This window comes from Neltuma alba, unplaced genomic scaffold, assembly GCF_004799145.2.
Source record: "Neltuma alba isolate B1F8T4 unplaced genomic scaffold, ASM479914v2 tig00000563_pilon, whole genome shotgun sequence".
In the NCBI taxonomy this organism is placed as follows: domain Eukaryota; kingdom Viridiplantae; phylum Streptophyta; class Magnoliopsida; order Fabales; family Fabaceae; genus Neltuma; species Neltuma alba.
The window spans coordinates 1,486-26,729 of NW_021632096.1; the positions used below are offsets into that span (position 1 = coordinate 1,486).

The 25,244-nt window shown below is 34.5% G+C and overlaps 2 protein-coding genes and 1 pseudogene across 2 annotated transcripts; 1 reads left to right on the forward strand and 2 right to left on the reverse strand.

Annotated features, from left to right (window-relative positions):
• Positions 1 to 2,369: 2,369 nt before the first annotated feature.
• On the reverse strand, positions 2,370 to 5,932 carry LOC114740563 (protein trichome birefringence-like 33; annotated as a pseudogene).
• Positions 5,933 to 10,838: 4,906 nt separating this feature from the next.
• LOC114740554 (DEAD-box ATP-dependent RNA helicase 18) lies at positions 10,839 to 15,589 on the forward strand. Its single transcript, XM_028928715.1, has 11 exons — positions 10,839 to 11,183; positions 11,666 to 11,902; positions 12,066 to 12,326; positions 12,496 to 12,575; positions 12,656 to 12,761; positions 12,898 to 13,011; positions 13,135 to 13,233; positions 13,329 to 13,418; positions 13,549 to 13,655; positions 13,741 to 13,884; positions 14,776 to 15,589. The coding sequence occupies exons 1-11, from the start codon at positions 10,920 to 10,922 to the stop codon at positions 15,041 to 15,043; spliced, it is 1,770 nt and encodes a 589-aa protein (XP_028784548.1). The 5' UTR covers positions 10,839 to 10,919; the 3' UTR covers positions 15,044 to 15,589.
• A 3,678-nt stretch (positions 15,590 to 19,267) lies between these two features.
• On the reverse strand, positions 19,268 to 19,973 carry LOC114740499 (LOB domain-containing protein 12-like). The gene is made up of 2 exons (XM_028928658.1): positions 19,818 to 19,973; positions 19,268 to 19,713 (listed from the first exon to the last, which is right to left on the reverse strand). The coding sequence occupies exons 1-2, from the start codon at positions 19,971 to 19,973 to the stop codon at positions 19,351 to 19,353; spliced, it is 519 nt and encodes a 172-aa protein (XP_028784491.1). The 3' UTR covers positions 19,268 to 19,350.
• Positions 19,974 to 25,244: the final 5,271 nt, after the last annotated feature.

A 25,244-nucleotide genomic window follows, 5' to 3' on the forward strand; every position in this document is an offset into this window, starting at 1 on the left:
TGGGGAGGGGACAAAGGAAGGAGAAGAGAATGAATCCGTTTCGTCGTGGAGGGAAGATGTTGACGTGTCATTTATAGACCGCACGTGCTTTTCAAATCTCCCCCTCTGCCACGCCTCTCTATATCCGATGTTATTAGTCGTTAGAAAAATTCATCATCTTTTTTTTCAGTTTTGATTTTGTAGTAATTCAGTTCTTAAATTTTTACTTAGTGTAACTCAATTTTTATAATTTTAATTTAGTTAAATTTTAATCGTAAACCATAACTTATCACAACTCAATTCTTATAATTTTAATATCAAGTATTATTTAATTATTGATTATGTATTTATCTTCATTTGCACGCATGTGGAAGATAATAATGCCATATAGTTGCTTGAATTTAAAAACATACATCACAATAATTTTATGCTTTTAAGATATCATGTTAACAATTAGTATAATTATTGATAATGAGAACTATTAATACATAATGATATTTGTATTTTGATGAACTTACAATAATATACTAGCTCCAACTCTTAATATAAGATTCATTTTGTTTATACTACAGAATGAGTGTTATATTAAGAAACAGAGATAGTAATATTTAAGCATTCCTGTTACTTACATAAAATAGCATTCTGTGCTAATAATTATCACATAAATTAGTGTTTCTCATCTCTAAACTCATTCATGAAACAAAAACTGATGATGTTAACAACCAACTTTGAAAGAAAATTAAAGAACCATTGCGCTAGTAATAAACATGTAGAAGTAAGGGCCAACTGTCCACGGCATATTTATGGATTCTTTGCGACGTTCCTAATGATAAAGCTATCGGCTGTTTGGTCTTTCGGAGAAAAGAGCGGACCCTATTGCGCCTTTTTTTTTTTAATTTATCCTACAGTACTTACGTAACTGATGACGTAGGCGTTTTATGCATTTTGCAATGGGTACCGGGGCACGGGCCCATGACCATCCGGACATCAAGCCCACTTAGGCCCATTCCAAGGGCTGCGGCGCTTTTTTTTTTTCCCCCAAACTTTCATTGACTAAGAATGAGCGAGTCCTGGTAATGTGTGTGTATAAATATATAAAAGAATGGATAAGCGACCTTTTTAATGATCGAAAATAATTATGCAACGCCTTCCGTGGAAAACACCCAAAAAGGAGGGAAAAAAAAAGACACTTCGTTTCAGATCAAAAAAGGTTTGAATGAAAATCAAACCATTATTTTAAAAATAATTTTATCTTATACACACTAAATATGTGAAAGGAGTTTTGTGTCAATTTACATAAAAACATTTTTAAAAAGTGTTTTTAGAAGTAACCAAAAACTCCCAAATCATGCCATGAGCCCAATTCAGTTCGACGCACCCATCATACACTTGCAAGGAGGAATTCCAATTATAAGCCGAGTTATATTTAAAACTTAATAAATGTCCTATTTGCAATTAGAATTCTTAAATCTGCAGTCATTTGAATTAATATTCGCAACTGATTTTTCAAAAAATTTTCACCGAGAACCTAATCGTGATTAATTTGCTCTTTCGGCACTTGGGTGTCATCCTCCCTATACATTATCCCTCTCTTCAATAAATCAATAGTACCTATCGTTATATATATATATATATATATATATATTTTCTGTGGACACACGGTGGCATCAATTAAGAAAGAATATAGAATTGAATTTTAAGGGTAAAAGAGCTTGGCAAAGAGAAGCTCATTCCAAGTGTCTTGGAGGCCAGGCAAGCACCAGTGAACACAATCAGCGTAGGAAGCTGGGTTAGCTAACTGCTGAGGAGTCAAAGGGTTCCATTGTTTCTTGTAGATAGCAGTGTGCGCATCTTTGCGATAGCCTGAGAGCCGCGTGATGTTGAGGAACGTAATGGGCACTTTGGATTTCCCAAACACTTGTCCTATCACTCTCATTATGCCCCTCTCTGCCTCCCCTCCCCAATCGTACGTCCAATCCTCGATCGGTCTCGTTTCATTGTAGCAGTTCCCTTCCGCTCCCTCCCCACTCTACGCTCCTGCATGATAATAGCCCACATAATTAAACTTTGATATTTCCACCACATGATGATGATACGTATGCATGCATGTGCAGTACTCACTTTGTGTGAGAAGGAGACATGCTGGTGAAGAAGACTCTGTGTTGTTAGGGTCCATGTTCTGCTTCACCCATTTGAGCATACTCTTCATGGCCATGCGATAAGCATCATCGGTTGACATGCGTGCTATGTCTTTCACTTTGTCATCAAAAGATCCGAGCCTGAACTTTTTGTTGTTACACATATCAGTTTGCAAAAGAAAGAACGAATATGGTTGGATAGGTAATTAGTTTGAATGTTAGTGAAGGAAAGATTGAAGGAACTCACGGATCTCATCTTGGAGACTCCACCATCCAGCCGGTCATCCACCAGAGGTAGGTGTTGAATACTATGATATCAGCGCCTTTCCAATTCCTCCCGTGCTTGTTGATGGAGCCCTTTCTGACGATCCTGTCGGTTATCCTGTGGACGACGGCATCGTCAGAGTTGGACTCCAGCAGAAACGGCGCCCAGTAGAACTCGATGGTGGCGTTGTAGTTCTAAAACAAACATTTATAAAATGCAGAGTTATACCAGTTATGTGTGATTGTGTTGAACAATACACGAAGCAAGCAAAGGAAGGGAGAAGGATGGATAACAAGTTACCTTGGCGGTGAAGACGGTGAGGGAACCGAAGGTTTCCATGGATTTGGCTTCTGGAGGAATGAGGCGATGCAGGAGACAGACCATGGAGACATACTGACCACGATTCAGGGAGTCTCCCACGAACATCATCCTCTTCCCTCGGAGTGTTTTCCAGCATCAAGCTCGCATTGAATCTGTACCCCTTGATCATTCATTGTGTTAGTTCCGAGATTTTAACCATATCAACTTCTAAGTTTATATTAGTTATAACATCAATCTCATGGGATCGGATACATAGGGAAATTTTGAAGAAATGCCAAGGCTATTTTTGGCATTGGCCGGACGGCACGTAATTCCACATTTGATATATAAGTACATGATCTGCGCATCACTGCATTTGCCTCGAACATGGGTCCATAGTGAATTTGGTCTATGGATCCTTAAACGCTTCTTTGGTAAAACTTAGAACCACGTCACTTCCCTCAAAACAATTCTTTGGAAAAAAAATTGCAGTTTCCCATTATATTAGATCTAGCATGAAACAGAAATCACGTAAGAAAGGTTAAAAACTGTCACTAAACGAAAGGCAAGATCCTAATCAAATTTCCAACCTGGCGTTTTAATCCTTTGAATTTTTCAAAAGTGGGTTAAAAATTACTCCTGAACAATGAAATTGATTTGATGATAGGGGTGATGTTAGGCAGGAGTGCAGGACAACTGGGGCATACTGATACTGGGTCCCACATCAAAGAACACGCCTAACTTTTCCTTTGGACCAGGGTGAGGGGCCTAGCTGGCAACTTGCCCATGGGCATTTAAGCTTAATGTCGCATGAAAAATTTTTATAAAAAAAAAAAATTAGCACAATAAAACACACCTACCCAGCACACTTACATATACAACCACTCCACGCAGCCATTGGGCCAAGAGACCGTTGATACTTGATAAATTCTAAATGCGATCGATTTTATGTCTAAAGGAGCATTTCATTTTTATATAAATATTATTTTATACGTGAAAGAATCAAATAGTGGTAATATATATACTAGTATTTTCTAAACACATCAATGCAACCAAAGGCACATTTCACTAGGGCTCTTTTAAGGATGATGGGACTACATTTTGCCGCCTGTTCCCACTCATGTTTATCAAAAGCCTGAGTTATTTTAGGCTATACAAGAGCAAGCTGAGCAAGGTAGGCTTCTCTATCCGAACAAAGACATTTTACTTATAATATTATATATGAAGAAAATTTCAGTCAAGTACTAAAAAATAACATTTTAAACATTAAATATACTCCATAATTTCACAACTTGTAACATTAAAAAAATAAATATCCATGTTCATGAGATTCGACGAGTTTTACGTTGGCTGTCGAGGGCCTAACACAACCCTCCTCCTTTATCCGGGCTTGGGACCGGCTATACAACATAGGCGGAGTTTAAAAAAAAATTAAAAAAATAAATATAATTATATAAAAATATTAGTAGTTCACATCTGTTCACCTAAATTTCATAATAAAACACAAGTATACAACACAGTCTTAACACAATATCCATTCTTAAACAAGGAAAAAAATATATATATAATCATCCATAAGCTATTAAAAATAAGTCAACTAAAAGACTATAATGCCACAATAATAAGCATGCATAAGCATGCATATTATAATTTTTTAAATAAAATTATATATATTTTATAAGCAGAACAGCATATTGTGCCTAATGCCCAACCTAACCAACAAATGGCTCTACTTGAAATGGCCCAATGTTTTCTAGGGCCATTTTTTTGGGTAGGGCAGGGTATTTCATTTTTATTGGTGCTGGCAGTCACATGAACACCCCCTGCATTTCACAGAAAAGTTCAGCAGTAACATTTTATATTTTTCAATTAGAAGCATTTTCTAAACAGTATTTAATTTGGCACTTATGAAGCAATACCAGAGGAATCCTACGGTAACTCTGCTTTCTTTTTAAAGCCAAAAAAACACTAGCTAGCCGGTAGCGCTTAAAACATACATCTGGCTATTTCTTAGCTCAAAAAAAAAAAAGAACATATAGATAAATACTATTAAAGCCTTGTTTTTAGTAGTGATTAAATTATAAAAACTAATAATGATATTAACTCCACAAAAAAAGAAAAAGAAAATCTGCAGTGCTTAAAACATCCAATGCTACTGCTTAGTTTAAAAAATTTAAAATATAAATTTAAATAAAAGGTAATACTTTACTATTTTTCAAAGAAAAAAAAACTTCTGTATATAGATGTATTGTAGTGTTTGGATTTGATGGTGAAAGGCTTCTTCAATATTATACGTTTTGTCTAGTACGAAAATACTTACATAAGAGGACAACTACAAATTCCAAATGAAATGTGTATATACTGAACGATAAAATTCATTGGATATATTCATTAATTTCATACACATTCGAAACCCGTTTAACCAAAAATTAAGACTGTACATTTTTGGTTCAAAACCTGTAATCATCTTAGGATTAGGATCGCAGTAACAAAAATCTTTTTAAGAAATCACTTGGGTCAAATATTGATGCGATACATATATATGATAATATTGAATATATTAACTATTGTAGCTGGCTTTTACTTGTCAACCACATTGTCTCTTCACAAGGACGGCCATCAGTTCACACGTGCCAAGCACGCACATTTCCGGTCGGCCCCTCCGGTTTTCCACTTTCCCGAAAGTTGTCGGCAATGGATTTTCAAGCAATTGAATCCGATTCACCGATGATTCTTGCGGTAAATCAGAAGGCAAGCAAAGTAAAAGGTAAAAGGCAAGGCAAAAAGCAGGAAAGAGGTTCGATGGGGACACTTACTTGGGAAGATCGCAACCCTCGGGCTGCCATCTCCAGTGCTGGTACTCCTTCTCCGGCCGCCCATGCTCCTGACACGTCAGCTGTGGCTGTATGTACGGACACTCGGATTCCTCGTACAGCGGCCTCGCCGCCTCGTCCCGCACCCAACTCCCACTGAACACATCGCACCCCTCCTGCGTTCTCCCGACGGCGAACGGCACTGCTTCCTGCCGCCGCCTTATAACCCTTTCTGGTATATGAGAAGAATGATGAACATCGGGGCTTGAATTGAAGTGGTGGGACTCGCCGGAGGGATGAGGATGTTGACGAGAGATGAAGAGGAGATTGTGGGCATAGAGGACGGAGACGAAGAGGATGAAAGCTAATAAGGTGAGGAGAAGCGGAGAGAGACGAGAAGAGCGAGAAAACGGAGGCTTCATTTGCATGAACACCCAGGCCTGTTTGGGGTCAGTGGATTCTTCCTCATCTCACTTTCCCCCTCAATTAATATTGGCCTGGGATGGGAGCCCTAAATTGTTCATTTGCCGAGTACCTTTTATTATCATTACTTGTTCTAGTTGTATGCTGCTTTTATATTTATAGCATCATTTTTCTTCTCTCGCCAATTTCACCTTTTTTATTTTTTTGGCATGACAATTTTATTTTGTTTTCGAGTTCATGTATTTCGTCCGGAATTGTGAATTTGATGTTCCCCGTAATTGTATATGTGTGTGTGTGTGAGAGGAAAAAGTTATTTTACAAATATTTATACTCTCTCTATTTTAATTCGAATATTTGATACCTTTATATGCCATTATTTTTTTATTAAATCGTTTAATTTTGCTTTAAGTTAAAGAATTTCATTTAAAAAAAGAAAGACAGTACTACTCTATATCGAATTAAAAGTTGAAAAAAATATAAATGCCTACAAAATAATTTTCCGCGTGTGTGGAAGCTAAGTTGCGAAGACTGCCATTAATTCTGTACGTTTGGTCCTGCTGCCTCGCGTTCTAAATTTTAATGAGACAATTAATGGGGTTGCCTTGATGGGATGAACTATTTTGAATGAAATTCAACGAAGCCAGGGTCTTCTGCTGAAATTTTTGAGAAAAAACTATGATTCATTCAAATGATTAACTGGCGTTAGCTTTGAGCTTGAAGGAGGTTAATTATTAATCCCACCCACAAAATTCAGCTTCGTTGCCTTTAGCCAATTCAGCATCATGCAGATCGTATCTGTACCATGAGAACTTAGAAAGAGTATTTTCAGATCACCCATTTCTCTACATCTGGTATTTAGAAGTTAGTTTAGTAACACCGGTCTCGTGGCCGAATGAAAATCAAAAGATAAAATGGTCGATATTGGCTGTCGCTAGACGCAAGTAGCTAGCTCGAGGGTCCAGTATTAGCTTCAACATGTTAACTTACTGGGGCAAGTTTTAAATGTTATGAAAAAGTGATTTTGAGAAGTGAGAGAGTTTGGATAGTGTTATCAGAAGCACTTTTTATATATATAAATTACTAAAAAAAGACATAAATTAATATGATAATTACAGAAAAAATAGATTTTATGATATATTCTAATTTGAAGGAATAAAATTGTTAATAATATATTTTTTATTAACATAATTAATAATACATAAGATAATATAATTAATAAATAATTAATATGTATATATATTTTTAAAATATAAGATTAAATATGTTTATAAAAAAAATAACAAGATTCATATCCTATAAGCTCTCACACTCTCCCTTTTTTCTCCAAAAGCAAAAAATTTTTGCCTTTTTCAAAATCATGGTTTTGGAGCCAAAACCATGGTTTTGGTCCAAAACCACAGTTTGCCCAAAACCAGTGGGTGTTTGGGTGACTTATCACCCAAACCATGGTTTGGGTCCCCAAACCATGGTTTGGGGTGTCACCCAAACGGAGCCTTATTCTTTTCAGAATCTATTCTCTAGAATCACTTTTCCAAACCACGGTTTGGTTTCATTCAAACACACCCTTATGTGTAACATGTCATCAATGATATGTAACAATTATTAATATAAAAAATCATTTACACACGGTGAAAGATATGTTGTATAAAATGGATAAAAAAGTTATACTTACGGATCATATAGTTGCATGCTCTCAAATTTAAATCTTTTTAACTAGTTAAATTTTTAAACAGGAATTTTGTACCAAATTTCCCAACTTATTATCTTTGACCGGACAATTTAATCTTTTTATTCTGATTCACATTAACTCTTGTTTGTGGAGTATAACGTAATTATTCTCATTAAAATAATCACAGCAAATATACAAGTATTTCCTTGCATCAGGCATGAACATGGCCCTATATAATTGAGGTGGTTTGATGCATGTGATTTATTAGGTAAGTGATTCCCCCTAATTTTTTTAATCAAGTGCCTCATTTGCCTTCCGCGCAAGCTATTTTTTGAAACGAAAAAAAAAAAATTGAAAATGAATGGGGATTATTGTTAAACTGATCATATAGCAATTCGTGTTCATCTCAAACATAAAATCTCAATCTATTTTGATTCCTAAATTTAGATTTTTTAATATCCCTATTAATTTCATATAATAAAGTTTTTTGTGAAGGTTAATTACAACGTGCATATTTAAAAAGGATAACATAAAAAAATCAGGCATCCTTCTTATTTAACTAATTTTTTAATATACACAAATTAGGTATTTAATTCTTATATTAGTATTACCTCCCATCCTAATTATAAGATTTCTTTTATAGTTTATAAACAATATCTTATAATCAGGATTAGAGGTAACATTAAGAATTAGAAGGAATGTTTAGATTATTGTTTATAAAATGGGCAGACATTTTCCACTACCTTCAGGCATCCTTCTGCATTCCACTCATTGGTCTGGAATAATCTATCTGTAACGCTGGCAGAATTAGAATTTAAAAAACAAAATAATATAAAAACAGATAAAACCATGCAACCTGGAAAGCAGGGTTGGAGGATGTGAGTTACAACAGTGCGTGGTGAGAACATGGGGTTAGCGTAAAATTCGAGGATGTTTTATTGTAATTTAAAAACATAAAAAGGGTTTTTTGGCCAAAACAAAACGAAAAGGGTTTATATGTATATACAAAAAAACAATTACTGCTGAAAAGGCTCTGCACTTGTGATTATAATTCAACTTTAACTCGGCTCAATCCATGTTTATAATAGTCGCAGAAAAAGCTTTGCACTCATAGAATCCAATCTCTCCAAAATCTTGTTGGTGTTAAAAAGAAAATAAAAGTCTAAGTTTGGTGTTAATAATAATAATATTATTATTATTATTATTATTTTAAAAAAAAAGGATTTGGAGTTTAGGTACGTGGCAGGTGAAAAATGTATTAGGTCGCATTTAGCTTTCATGTGCAACTTACTCATGTGGACTTTAGTGTCATTGGCGGATTATGTGCTGGACATTCGCGCTGGACCATGATTGATCAACTAAATTCCAATTAATTAATGATTTTTCTCCAACTAACCGAGATTCCTAATCCATAATCAATCCATTTGACTGCTTATATTTGAGTTAATTTTGGAAGTGATCTACGTTCATATGTGTTACTTGCTTCAATCTGTTAGTTGGCCTATGCGCCGCAGAGAAATTGAGGAGTCCATCTCTTTGGCAACTTCCATGTCCCCTTTACCTGTGAGGTTGATGAAACATGCTATCGGCATATTTAACTTTCAAGTCAATATACTCCCTCTACCTATTGTTATAAAAAATAACTACTAAAATGTCATCGAAAAAAAAAACTACTAAAATATGGACCTGATAACTTGGTTTTTTTTTGGTTGCTATCACAGTTATTCTCTTACTAAAAACAACTTTTTTTAAAGTATTACCGGGTACTAAATATAGATATTCCTCTTAACAAAAATTCAAATTCAATTTCGTTACTCCTCTGGTCCTTAATATAAGACCCATTTAACTAATTTGATTAGATTAAGGAAGTTAGATAAGTTGGTTAATTATAAGAAAAGTGACACATTTTTTCTAAAATACCATAATCATCTTTCTTAATACCCCATCTCCCTCTTCTATTTGATTATGGTTGATGTAGTATCCATAGGGGTAATTTAGAGAAAATTGATAAATATGAGAAATGGTTCTTATATTTAGGACCAAAACCAACTCAACAATTGAGTCCTATATTAAGGACCAGAGGAGTATATTGTGAGGACTAACCCTTTTTTTCCCTTAAAAATATAAATATCCTTCTATTAGAGGCAATTTTATTTGAGACATTATTAGGTACCAAATATTGGCATCTCTTCTGAATAAGATTTGAACTTTGATTTCGTCGTATTGTGAGAGATAAACTCTTTTTACTAGACCGTAGCCCATGATTAATGAGACAAGCCCATGATTAATGAGACAAGAAGCCACAATTAACTCTTTTGGGTTTTTGGCGAAATTAAACATTTGGAAGTATATTGCTGGTCTTTTCCCCAGATCCAGTGGGGACTATTATCGGGCTTTTCTGTAACGGTCCGTTTTATCATTCACAGTTGGTTCAGGATATCTCACGGGCCATGTGCTCGCGTTTGCAAACTCGTGTAGGAATTTTTATGAAAAATTAAACACGAAAGCCCAACACTGGGCAGCAATTTATAATTTAGTCCCTATGCTATTTTTGTTTGTGGGAAGAAACCCTTGCAACTTATATACGCCGTCTCAGTTTTTCTCAGAGCTAATATAATCCTCGGACCTTCCCAAGATGATTAAACTTGTCCAGACAAATGATTACAGGGGAGACGGCATGATGAAACTTGAATCTGGTGGCATCTATATGGTTTTATAAATCTAGAATATTCATACATGAGAAATGGTTCTCAAAACTCCTATATTAATTTTTGTTTTAAAGACTAGCAATTGTAGATTTATTTTAAACAATTACACCTTTCAACATCCAGTTGCAAATTTAAGTAGTATTGGAATATATGTGAAGAATATACGCGTGTCTCCCTTTTTTTTAATAGAAAAAGGCCACCATATACGTTAAAGAATATCTAATGCCATGGGAAAAAAAAATCTAATTCAACATTGATGTGAGTAGTAAAATACATTGGCGTTTATTTGACCCAAAAAAAATACATTGATGTTTACACTTTTAATTTTTAACTATCCATAGTAGTGGTTTTTTAAATAAATAAATAGTAGTTCAAGCATTGTAAAGAAAAATTTTGATTTTATTAGAAAGTTTTTGTACACCATTTCTTTTTATATAATCGCACGGAGCTTTGTCAATGAAGAGGGCCGTTTATGTTATTTTTCATTACTTGCGTGACAAGGTGTAATTTTGAAAACCCTAGCGAGCGAGAGACATAGCAGCAAAATCAACCGAAGGCAAGAACGGCATTAGTCTCCTGCTCCATCAGGGCGCGAACAAGCAGCCCTGTGAGAGCTCTGAAGCCATGGAGTCTGACTTTCCCAACAAAGCCTTAACGAGAACGCGATTTTCTGAGCTGAACCCGCCACTTTCTGAACTGGTTCTCGAAGCGCTAACAGAGTCGGGCTTCGAGTTTTGCACGCCGGTCCAAGCCGCTACCATACCTTTGCTATGCAGTTTTAAGGACGTGGCCGTCGACGCTGCCACCGGTTCAGGCAAGACTCTGGCATTTGTCGTTCCACTTGTTGAGATTCTCCGCCGGTCCTGTTCCAATCCCAAACCTCATCAGGTTCATATAAATTCTTTTTTCCCCCTATGTGTGCTGACGGCATTGCTACTCGAATAAAACGAAGCAAATAAAAATAAAAAAGAATATTGGTTTAAGTTGTAAAGTGGGCTGTAGAGAAATTGACAGCATTGGTCGCTTTGCTGGTTTGCTGATATGCTGGCAAATATATTTTACATGTCTATCTTAAACTTGGTCGCGGTTGATATGTTCATTTCTTCAAATTTCTCAGAAAAATGAGCTGACTAAAATAAGAATACCCACTATGATATGAGATTTCTAATATAGATATTAGAGGATATGAATTTCCTTGCCATTTAATCTGTTCCCAAATTTGGGCGATAGCAGTCCCTTCTTTTGTTTGTTGAAGACCGTAACTGCAGCTTGTTGCATTTTCATTGAAATTCACTGAGAGAGAAAGGGTGGGAGGTTTTAATTTGTTTATTGCCTCTAATGATTTTTTTTTTCCATTTTCTATTCTGTAGGTATTTGGAATAATTATATCTCCCACAAGGGAGCTGTCATCTCAAATATATCACGTTGCTCAACCTTTCATTAAAACTTTAGCTAATGTTAAGTCCATGCTCCTTGTTGGTGGAGTGGACGTAAAAGCAGATATGAAGAAAATTGAGGAAGAAGGAGCTAACATATTGATCGGCACACCTGGGCGGCTACATGACATCATGGATCGAATGGATATATTAGATTTTAAAAGCCTCGAGGTATATGCTTCATTGTAAATCATACCTTAAAAGAGTATTGGGGTTTCTGAGTCCTACTTGAATGAAAATGATAGAATGTTGTAGGTGTTTTATCTTCACGTTGTAGGTGTTTTATCTTCACTTTAGTCAGAGGAGATAACTGGGATTACCTTTATTCTTCCAGATTTTAATTTTAGATGAGGCTGATAGACTCCTGGATATGGGATTCCAGAAGCAGATTAATTCCATTATATCTCTCTTACCAAAGCTTCGCAGAACAGGTCTATTCTCTGCTACTCAAACTGAGGCTGTTGAAGAGCTTTCTAAAGCTGGGCTGAGGAACCCTGTGAGGGTTGAAGTCCGGGCAGAGTCAAAATCGGTAAATGACCCAGCAGCATCACAACAACAAACCTCTTCAAGGACACCTGCAGGACTTCAGATTGAGGTACAATGCTTGCTAAGCTACAATTCGGACTGATTGTTGCATTGGGCCTCTTGCGTTCTTACCAAAATTTATATATCACGTTTCATGAATGGCTAGAAGATGCTTGATATTTTCTATATTGATCCTATGGTTTTAAATTGATCCTCTTCCTTTCCTTTTGAGTTTGCAGTATATAGAATGTGAGGCTGAAAAGAAACCCTCACAGCTTGTTGATATCTTAATGAAGAACCGCTCCAAAAAAATGATAGTGTGAGATATGTACCTTATACTAATATGATTTTAATGATGGAACAAGTCATCTTACTCAGGCAATTTCTTTTCCAATATAGATATTTCATGACCTGTGCCTGTGTTGATTATTGGGGACTTGTCCTGCCTCGCCTTTCTGCTTTGAAAAGTTTCTCCTTGATCCCTCTTCATGGGAAGATGAAGCAGGTATAAAATTGGCTTTTAACATTAGTCATTGTTGAAGTTCAGTATTTCTTGTGTCATTGTTGTTCTCCTCATTGTCTACTATTCTATAATTTTAACTTTTTGTTGGCCTCCTTGCTTATTATACTTTGCCATGTAGGCTGCTAGGGAGAAGGCATTGGCGTCATTTACATCTCTTTCAAATGGAATACTTCTATGTACAGATGTTGCAGCACGTGGACTTGACATACCTGGAGTTGATTGTATAGTGCAGGTAGATTTGCAATTATGTAAATGCTGCCATTTACTGTAGGCTGTGCTTTATCTTCTTTATTTTAATTGCAATTATTTATTGCTATCAAATTAAATCCTAAAATGATGTTCAAATGCTGTACAGTATGATCCTCCACAAGATCCAAATGTTTTCATACATAGAGTTGGGCGAACTGCTCGGCTTGGCAAAAAAGGACACGCTATTGTCTTCTTATTGCCAAAGGTATGGTCAGATGTATACACTTGTTTTAACCCCTTCCCCCTTGTTATAATTTTACACTTCCTCTACCATTGTAAAACAATTATTTTTGTAAGTAGGAGGAATCATATGTAGAATTCCTGCGTGTAAGAAGAGTGCCCCTCCAAGAGAGAAGTTGCTCTAATGATGCATCTGATGTTGTTCCCGAGGTCAGCTCCAAGCTAATCATTTACCATTTCCATCTTTCTCAAATCACAAATTGGATAATGATATATGCAACTTAAATTTAAAATTTTTCAACATTGTGACCCCAATATTGCAAATCACAACTTGTTACAGATTCGTTCCGCTGCCAAAAAAGATCGTGATGTAATGGAGAAAGGACTCAGGGCATTTGTTTCTTATATTCGTGCTTATAAAGAACATCACTGCTCCTATATTTTTAGGTGATTATTGTTTGTCTTCAAAGCATTTTCTGTTCATCATCACAAGTCATTGTTATTAAACGTATGTAATCGCTCTTTGTTATAGGTGGAAAGAACTTGAAATTGGTAAGTTGGCCATGGGCTATGGCTTACTGCAGCTTCCTTCGATGCCAGAGTTAAAACAGCAGTCATTGTCCAAGGAAGGTTTTGTACCAGTTGAAGACATTAATTTGGAGGACATTAAGTACAGGTTAAAAAATTTCCCCTGTTCTTGTTTTAAACCTTCTGAGGCTGATAGCATCACCTGGACCCATATTTCTCAAGTAGAAGAAATGATTATATAGCTTAAATTTATAACCCCTCTCTTCAGTTGACTCTGATCACCATCCATAAAGAACTGAGGCTTAAAAAATAGAGTCATAGCGTGTTTGATGCATATTTGACCCTTCAAATTGTATTTAGATACTATACACCTTATCATGTCACAGTATCCGTATTGCACCATATTCCATGTCTGTTTCGGCATTGGTACTTCTTCGATCATGTTTTTCATCAATTGTATTCACCGTGCCAGCATTCTGTGTTCACTAAATATGACTTTTACCAGGGAAAAGTTTCCCAGCTAGCTCCATGGGTATCAGGGTTTGGAGGTTATTTAATTTAGTTTAGTGTTAATAAGAATTAATTGGTAGATCCCCGTTCCTTATACCCAGGGTGTGGTAGAAGAAAACACAGTTATGACTCGTTTGGTATGGTGATGGAAATCAATTTGTTATCATCTTTTTTACGATGGCTGTCATACTCTTGTTATCATTGCCTAACATTATCTAATTCTAATTAAAGTAGAGACTTGATGGTCGCATCCATAAAAATCTTCCCCCCACTTTCCATTTTTCATTTCATTCTATGCACTGAAGACTTACTGTAGTTGTGCTATTTTGATTTAAGCTCTAAATTATATCTTAAGCTTCATAATTAGAAAGATAAAAACTATTGTCATCACTATGCAAGATTCTAATATCCCGGGGTGTGTGCGTGCTTGGAATTACTACTAGTATTTTTTATGCATTATTTCTTAAAACACTTGGTACTTTTCCCCTGTTAGCCCTTGCTAAATGCATAAATCATCATTATTGTTTAGGGATAAATCTCGTGAAAAGCAAAGGAAGCAAAACCTGCAAGCAAAGAAAGAAGCCAAAGAGAAAGAGACGAAGCCTCAGAAACCCAACAAAACCCCAAAAGCTGCCCCTGTAACAAGAAAGAAAACCGCTAAACAGAGACGTGCTCAGCAGTCAGTTGAAGATGAAGATGAGCTCATGCAAGAATATCGGCTGTGGAAAAAATTGAAAAAAGGAACTATAGATGAGGATGAGTATGCTAAATTAACAGGCACTGAAGAATTACTTTGAGCTTTGAAGGTCCCTGCCTCTCATGCTGATTAGGATGTTATGGGATGCTGATGGGACAAATTGCAACGTATTTATAAGTTTGGGGGGGGGGGGGATATTGCACCACTTGGTAGTTTAGGGTACCTAGTGCCCCTACAAGAATGGTTTAAGAGTGCCCTTAAACCATACAAAATACGATGCTGAGGGATGTGTCTAAAATCCACAATATTGCCGAGACATTATGGCATTATTGATCAATTGGTTCTCCGCTATTATCTGAAAGGATTTTGGATATGTCTTGCTTTCATTGTTAATGCTTGTAATGGTGTTTGGATCACTTTGAAGACCATCCGGATAGGGCTCCAATGGACGGAAGGTAACGACACCTTGTACAATGAAAGAGCTACATAATGCAGACACTTGTCAAGCGACAGTTTGGATGAGAGGGAGATCCCTGCTAATCCCTATCAAGGATCAGCACCAATGACAAACTCCATCCAAAATTTATACTTCTTATTTAAGCAGCAATTGGTATTAACTATTTAGTTTAGATATAGTTGTATTAACTATTTAGTTTAGATATAGTTTGTTTAATCTTTATGGGTGTCAGATGTAGCAGAAAGCATAAAATGTGGTCTCCTTCAGGGAAGTAATTTAACCATGCTAGCATCTTTTCTTCTATGCAGTACGTTGGTTTTCTTTGGAAATCATCCGACGCTATGCTACGACTTATCCGAGCCTATAAGCTTGCCAGGTTTTGATATTTGAACTGGTCGAAAGCAATTGAGTAATTTCCCCATGTAAGCTTCATCAACTTCAAATCCTTATTCAAATTTTCGACAAAAAAAAAAGGGGAGAGGCTAAAGAATCATGTTTAGATTGATTTCATATCAAGTTTTCATATAAATGCATGATGTTATGGGGTTTTTTGAATGGATATAGGGTTTTATGTTTTTTTTTGGGTATATCTATTACGTTGAAGTATTTCGTGATGCATCTAAATGTTAAAATATTTTTGAAATATTTTTTAAGTGTGTTTAGTACCTTAAAATATTTTTAGGTGTGTCAACTGTCAAGCACCTTAAATTTTTTTTTTATTCATTCAGTACTAAGATGAAAAAAAAAACTGTGACACTCCTGAAAAATATTTCAGGATGCTGGATGTACCTGAGAAAATATTTTAGGGTGTTGGATCTACTTAAATTTTCTTATTTTTACAATATCTATGAAGCATCCTGTTGTCTCTGTTTTTTCCCCCAATAAATGATAATGCACATAAATATGTACTTATAATTTTGTCCAAAAATAATCTGAATGAATTTATTCCGCCAGCATCCCCAGTCCAAGAAGCAATGTAATTTTAAGGCTGCGCCAAGCACGAACATGGTCATTTAACAATAACTTGTTAATTTAGATTATATATGTTCCTCATTCTCCCGAAATAAGCATATTTATCATTTCCACCCGTTAATTGCGGCAATACTGAAGTTTCCACTGACCACTGATGGTTCTTTCTGAATTTAACGAGGGCTGAATCTTCTACATATTCATACAGTGCATGGGGTATGAATATTTTTCATTTTCTGTTTTTCATGGTATCTATTGTTGAAATATTTATTTCTTTTTTCTGAGAAAAAATTTAGGTGAATTGGATGTGGAGACTCATTAGAGCTAGTTAGGCAACAACACTCAAAAAATACATGACAGGGTCACCAAGTTAAATAAGATGAGACAACATTAATTTTAGAGACGTTCCTATTTTTGTGTGTTTACTATGCTATACAAAACCTGGACTGTTCTGTTGGTATCAAGGTTGTAGGGTGGAAAATTCTGGAAAAACTCCCAAGACGTAGCTTCAACATTACGCAGCAGCAGTATTTGTTTAGAATGGAAGCGAAGTTCTGGAAAATATATTACTACTAGTTTTGATTAAGAAGAAAGACAAAGATTGGATAAGCGAAAAATGAAATCTTAAGCTCAAAATTAAAGAAAATCTTTTCTTCTGGATCGTACCTTCCTCCAAAATATCAGAGGGATTCTCACTGTGGCACTATCACTTGCTCTTGTCTCATTATTGAGCAAGAAATTGATCATGACAGCTGAACAGTGATATGTTTTTGACTTTTTCTTGCATTTTAACTTGCCGTGCCATTTTTATACTTTGGTCATGCTAATCAGAGTCTTCTCTCTACCTCCATTGTTCCTTTTTTTTTTGGATCCCACAAATCGAAGTTTCTTGATTTAGATTCGACCTTTATTATTTGTCTCCTTTCTAATCTCTTTTCTGATGAGAACCGTCTGGCAATTCCTCCATCAAATTATTATCTCCTTCTGCTGCGAATATGCTTATCCTATCCTTAATATAGGGCCTAATCATTGAGTTAATTTTGATTCTAAATATAAGATTTATTTCTCATATTTATCAACTTTTACTAAATGACCCCTATGGGTACTCCCTCAACAATAATCAAGTAGAAGAGGGAAGGAATATTAAGAAAAATGATTATGGTGTTTTAGGAAAAACATGTTATATTTCTTATAATTAACTAACTTACCTAACTTTCTTAATTTAATCAAATTAGTTAAATAGGTTTTATATTAAAGATCGGAGGAGTAGTTTATTATTAGACTCTCATTTTCGTTCATTCCTCAGATAAGGAAAAACAAAGGCAAACAAACAAGAGATTAATAACAATCAATCAATCAAGTTTTATTGACAATAATTTCATTGTCAGGAGACTAATCGATCAAAAGGTTGATTACATTTTTCCAATTCCAATATTTAGGAGGACACTTTAATTGCATGCAAAATTTAACGAGGATAATTGCAATTTTTCCTTATTTTAATACCATATCGCCCCACTATACCATTTTTGGCGGGTCAAATTTGATGCAACCCTTTATTATATTGTTTATATAGAGTTTTGGGTGACTAAGCCTGTAATTAATTACTTAACAAAGACAGCAGAAAATTGATAATATATTAGAAAGAAATGAATCATACGCAGAGCAAAATCATACATTCAATCTGAGCAGCATGATCATAATTTTTTGAAAAAAAGATATATGAGAAGACTATATATCTGGTAGCTTAATTAGTTCGTAAATGTTGATTATTGGAAGACTATGCGTAGCAGATACACACACAAAAAAGAGATCAACGGCTTAACCAAGGGAAATTAATAAGAAAGAAATAACACCAAATTAAAAAGTGAGTGTTGGAAGCTTTTGTTTATTGTGTAAGTAAATAGTTGGAGATTCAATTCTCAAAATTCATGTATAAAAGCAATTGTAGTTGGAAGATTCTTTTTTTTTTTTTAGTCCAAAGAGAAATTAGTTTCTACAATTATCTATAAATAATTATTATAATAATTTTTAAACAAAATAGGCATCATCAAATATGAGTTCCGGGCATGTTTGACCTGGATATTGCTTCAACCACAAACAAAAGCTGGTGATGAGATCCTAAGCTCATTTTTCAACCTATCTTTTTACTTTGATATTTTCTCCCAAAAAAAAGTCGGTGGTTGCGGCTTTGGCTTATTTAATTTAATCCTTTGCATTTCAAAATAGCCCATTGATTAGGACATGTAATTGTTTGGAGAGATGGATTTAAAGAAGCAATTACTTAAAAGGAAGTTCATATAATATATAATCCTGCACATTAGCTAACTAATTAATGAGCACTCTCTTGCAGAGAGACCCACGTGAACCAGCTAGAAGGAACTGAACTGAATTAGAAGCTCATCTGAATATTGAACACATTTGTTGCTGACGTTATAGTTTGTAAGGTAATTGACAGCTTAGACAACATGAAATTAAGGGAAACATCACAGATTATGCTGGAAAAATAAAGCACAAGAAATATATTTATTGAAAAGTGAAAACTATATATATAAGTAGAAAGAAATGCATAGACCTACGTCAACGCAGAAGAATATATTCTGAATATGGTTTTAATGTTATCAGAATTGGAGATATTTTCTTGTAATCAGAACAGCTACGAAATTTCTAAACAAAAGTTTTAATATTTCCTATATAAGGCTTCGTGATTTTCTTTCTTCTTTTCAATATCATGATCATCTCTTTGCCTTAATATAATCATGCAAGCGCTTTAATTATTAGCTTACTGATTAAGACGCCACTTTAATTTACTTCACTTGTACTTAAATCACATGCTAGAGTTGACCCATACGAATTAATTCCGCTTTGCCCTGGTCTGTCCAAATTAATCAGAGTTGGAAATAATAAAAGAACTGCACAGAACCCATTCATATTCCATGAAAAGAAACATAACTTGGAACCAAAAACGAAGGGAGGAATTCAAGTTAAGAAACCATGTCGTGTCCAAAGAAGCTCTCTCTCTGGAGAGAGTCCTGAATTACATTGCTGGTGGAAGACGCAGAGTTAAGGTGCTGATGATGATGAGGGATGTCGTTTTGGAGAAAATAAGGTTTCTGATTGGGGTCAAGTTCTGGGTTTTCCATCACTGGCTCTGGTTCTGGTTCCTGCTGCATCTGGATGCACAGGATCTCTGCTTGAGCCACTGCGAGCTGCATTTGAAGCTCTGAAACTTGATTCTGCAGATACGATATGGCCCCAACACACCCATAAACCGGGTCTCGAACTCTTGCATTTGCTTCATACACTAAGCTGCTCACTGCGTCTGCTCTCTGATGAACTGGAAGCTCCTGTGAAACATCAAAAAGAATCATCAGTTTCGTCGTCTTCTCTGTTATTACAGAACAAGGAACTGACGAAAGGAAGAAGAAAGAGGGAAGTTAGGAGGTATAACCTGCAACATTTTGCCGACGTTGCTGGCGCCGAAGACCTTGTGGACGATGGCGAATTTTTGAGGGTCATCGGAAGGGAAATAAGGAGCAAAGATGCAATCTTTCGCGCACCGGCGTCGTAGCAACTTGCATGAAGCACAAGGGGAAGTGCCTCCCATTTGGAACAGAGTTTTGGTTTTGGAAAAACAGAGGAAGGAGAAAAAAACAGAGCGGTGACAAAATGAGATTCATAGCTTCTCTATTTATAGACGGCTACGAGTTCTGATGTCACACTTGTTGTGCAATTTTTTAAAAATGTTATCAACCTATTATTTATTCATATCTAACTTCACTTAATATTTATAATAAATGACATAACACGATGGTAAGATGATAACTAAGAGACCATTCAAAACAAATGATTAAAACGCAATGAATCTGATTCCTTAACTTGATCTTCGTACTAAACAATTGCTTTGGTACGTTAGTATGATTTATTGCATATTTATGTGAACTTGTGATTAAAGTAATTATTCGGTACTATTCAATTGCAGTATATCCATATTTTGCTTAAGGCATAGCTGTGTGGAGTATTATTAGAGATCTACGGTCATGTGAAGCGTTTGAATAGAAATTGAAATCGGTTGGGACACGTTCTCAACAGTGGTTGTCATTAGATTTTTTCAAACATATGTACACACTAGAAATCCTTTGTCACATTCCAATCCATGTGGGGGGTTTATGTTCAAAATTAACTAATTCAAAACCTTACAGTGTTCTAGAAATACTTCATTCAGTCCTTATTATAAATTTCAAATAATTAATTCATGAATACGAATTGTTAGTTAAAATTAATTAAAAACAATAAATATGTTAGAAATATATATCTTTATAATAAATAAGAAAAATGATAAAAAAACAACGTGTGGAAAAATGTGATAGAGAGAGTATAATAAATGAAAGAGAATAAATAATTAAGGACAAAAATGAAAAAAAAAAGAGCATTAAATGTTACTCTTCCGATCCTAAATATAAGACCCTTATACTAGTGTGTATAAGGGTATTACATTTAGGACCGGAGGAGTAAGACAAATCTCAAATTAAAGTTTACAAAATGGACCATACCCTTTCTCAAATTTAAAGTTTATAAATAAGAACAGAGAGAGTAATATATACACATAGATATATGCTCATGAAATCGTCAACCACACTGAAAATTTGAGAAGATTCTGTGACATATCATGCTTTAATTAACTCATAACAACCTTCTATTCACACAAAGTCTAGACTCTGAACACTCACCATGTGCTTGCTCCAGTACAAATTTCTCACTAATCCTTATCACTTAAACATTGATTATTTGTGTGTTAAGTAATCTGGATGATGCATCAAATGAGAAGGGTAAAATAAATTTACACTAATTACAAACTCTTCTCCATGGTTCTCTGAGTTCAAAGTCAGACACATTAAGTTGAATTGCAAGCACCAAGGTGGTTAATAGTATATGAGATAGGAGCTAGGCTCAATGTGAATGTTTGTTTCCCACCTTTCTCTCTCTTTCATTAAATGCTTATTGATCCACACAATTCATTGATTAATTCAAGTATTGACTCACTTATAAGAAGTCGAGGCAAACTTTGAATGAGTTGGTCATATGTAGTATAGAAGATCCTCCATATCAACAAATTGCTAACAATCCAAACCAAGCGTGCTTTCTATATTATTTTCTTTCTCACAACTTGAATGGAGGCTGGTCACATGAGCTTCCTTCCATCATTACCAAACCCTGATTCGGATTTGATTGTTGCTATTAAATCCAATTTATTAACTATAGTTGTTTGAATGGTTGGCTAGCTGCGCTAAGGCTTAAAGAGCTTGTCCATTGTCGCACTAACTAAAAAATTAGCATTCCTTTACCTAAATATCAATACTAATTAAAGTATGCATTTTTATGCATTTTTATTTTCAATTCTAAGATGAAGTGCTCATCAAAACCCAATTGAAAATTTTTTTATACTATAATTCGGGGCTTAGAATTTGTGGCAGCCCTTGAGACTCAAAAAAATCTAGTGAGACTTTACACTATTAGACTAACTCTATGTTGATACTTGATAATCCTAACTAAAATTAATAAAACAAATAAAGGGTTTTTTTTATCTTCGAATTATTTGTAAAGGATACTAGGTATCCTAAATTATTTTCGGGGCAATTAATATTACCCCTCAAATATCAAAATTCTTGTCATATACAAATTTTAGAGGCAAAGTAGTCTTTAACTCAAAGTCAATGGAAAGTTAAAGATGAACCTCAATTGACGTTAATCAAGGAACAACATTTCTCGCTCGCATATGCCTCTCTGATACGTGTCCTGGCCATCCAGACGTAAAATAATTAATCAAAACTAAGCTTGTTGATGATAAATACTCAGATAAAAAAGAAATTAAAGCAAAATATATATGCTATGTAAGAGTTATTTTTTCTTTTTTAGTTGTCCTTTTTTAATACCAAACTATTTTGAATCTTTACTTAATGTCCTTCATCTAACAAGAATATTACTATTACTATTAAAAACAAGTAACAAGTTATACCTTGTAATCTGAGAGAAGGTATATACTCCTCTACTCCAACATATAAGTACTCCTTTTAATATGTTTCACTAGGATTAAGAAAAATTTTAAATTTAATTAAATATATCTTAAAATTTAATAACTTTTCAACTTTATCCTAACTTAATATATATACTTTTTAAGAAAATAATCTAGACAATATAAATGAAAGCTAAAAGAGAACATTCATGTTAAAATTTTAATTACGGGACTTATAAATAGGACTAAAAAAATTTCTCACCACCTTAAAAACAAGACTAGATAGAGGGGTACGGTATTTAGAAACAAGGTGAAAATTTAAATGAGGACAAGAAAATGGGGGACGAAGAAAGTAATAAACTGCAGCAAAAGCACCACCATTTAAGTAATCAGAAATCAGTATAGCAAATTAGCAATAACAAAAGATGAGAAGAAAGAAAACAGAAGTAGGGCAACAGAGACTTTAATGAGATTCCTGACATGCGGTGAAGTTGTAGGGATTATTATAAATGAAGCTCGCTTATAGAAGAAGGGATTAATATTGAAATTTGTATGAGTTGTAGGGTGGGCGCAGAAAACCCTAAAGCTTCCTGGCCCTCCTGCATTAATTGCCCTCACATGATTCTATGCTTCCTTTCTCGTCTTACAAATCAAAACAGCTCTCCTTTCATGGCCATGACGCTCACCTATGCATGCATTATTTTTCCTTCTCAATGTTTATTATATAGTATTTTCCTCAACACATTCTCTCTCTCTCTCTCTCTCTCTCTCTCTCTCTCTCTCTCTCACACACACACACACACACCATATAATAAGGTTTCTGCATTTTTCCTTTTGATTCTGATGCAGATAATATATATATAACTAACTCTATGGCCTTGAAGCAAAAGATGAATGTTTATTTAGTTTTCTAAAGGGATCATGAATATATGTCCGTTATATATATGTGATGTTCTTCATGCATGCATGTTTAGAAGAAGTTGAGTTGACTCCCTCGGAAGGTGAGGCTATCCGCGGAGAAACTTGTCGTGTTTGGGTTTCTCTGAGAAATCAGGAAACTTTGAAGAAGATGATAAAAAAATGGGAGAAGGAACAGATATTTCACCACGTTAGAAGGGAAAAACATGAGATGTTCAACGAGGGCATTAAATGAGCATCGTGGTGATAAAGATTCATTTTCGAGATGCTTTTTGTCTTCTACGTACCAATGACATGGTGGTGTCTGGTTTCCTTAAGAAGGTTTTATTTCGGTAAGCTCACCGCTAATTAATGCAAGGGCATCTCTGTGACTTTGTGGGGGCAATGCCACCATCACAGCTTCTGAAGCAAAGATACCTTGTGACATTTTTTTAAAGAAAATCGCTACCCAGAATTCTTTTCGGTAAAACGCTGCTGAGAAAATTTTATACTCATCATGCAGTCTAATCTTACTCAATTTAGATTAATATTATCTCAGTACTTACCATAAGAATATAAGAGTGATATAACTATATTTTTACGGATATTAAAAAAATTAATTAAATTAGTTATTTATAACAAATGTTTAATGACCTTTCTAAATAATCCTCTTTAATCATATGTACTAGAACTATTATTAGTGGGAATTCCTTACTATTAGTATGGATATTTTCGTATAGAAATTATAAATTTTGAAGACAAATAGAATTGAGATTTTATACATAAATAATTTTGCCCTTTTTTTTAATTTAGACATACTAATACTAACCGTCTGTCATTATAAGTCAATTTAAATACACTATCCCCTACTTGAAAAAGAAATGATAGAGATGTAATTTTACTCTTGATCTTATTTCTAAAGTGCACCCAGTACTCCAATTTTTTAGTGGTGCAATTTTACTTATAACTTTTTTGTGCAATCTTACCCCTCTTTGTAGTATACTATCTCTGGTCATAAATATAAGATCCAATCTTGTTTGAGATATTGTTGAGTATTAAATATGAGCACCTCTTTTAACAGAATTAGAATTTTAATTTGTCACATTACGAGGAACTAGTTTTTTTTACTACACTTAGCTTTTATTTATAATACAAAATGATAAAAATAATTAGAAGGTTGCATTTTTTACCTTAAATTCACGGGCCCATCCAATTGGGGTTATAAATTCCGCTTGTCCGAGTCTTTGGGCTCGAAAAGGAGTCCCATCTTCTTAATGGGGCCATTGGACCCCGACTTGAGCCCATCAATATGTTGCAGCCGAGCTCTACCTCTTCTCACCGCTAGGCTTCTCAAAGCTATAATTGTCTGTTTTTTTTTTTCAAAGTCAAGAAAATACTACTCCTCCGATCCTTAATATAGGACCAAATTCTTTAATTGATTTTGATCTTAAATATAAGACCCATTTCTCATATTTATTAATTTTCTCTAAATTACCTCTATAGATACTCCCTCAACCTTGATCAAGTAGAAGAGAGATAGGGATATTAAGAAAGATGATTATGGTATTTTAGAAAAAAATGTGTCACTTTTCTTACAATTAACTAATTTACTTAAATTTTTTAATCTAATCAAATTAATTAAATGAGTCTTATATTAAGGATCAGAGGAATACTTTAGTTTAACATGTGATGCTTAGAATAACTTTTAAGAAAATGAGTTTTTAGATAAAAAATAAAATTAAAGTTAAAACAATTCTTTTGGATATTTTACTTTAAACGTTTTTTTTAATTTGAATATTTTAAAACTCAACTGTGAATATATCATTTAAATAAATTTCTATTCAATTGGCTTTTTTTGTAAAAATACTTCCAAAATCACAAAACACTAATTAATTCTTATCTCAAATTCAATTTATACAAATTAATTAAAATAAATGTGACTTTTGTTGATATTAATTTAAACAAACC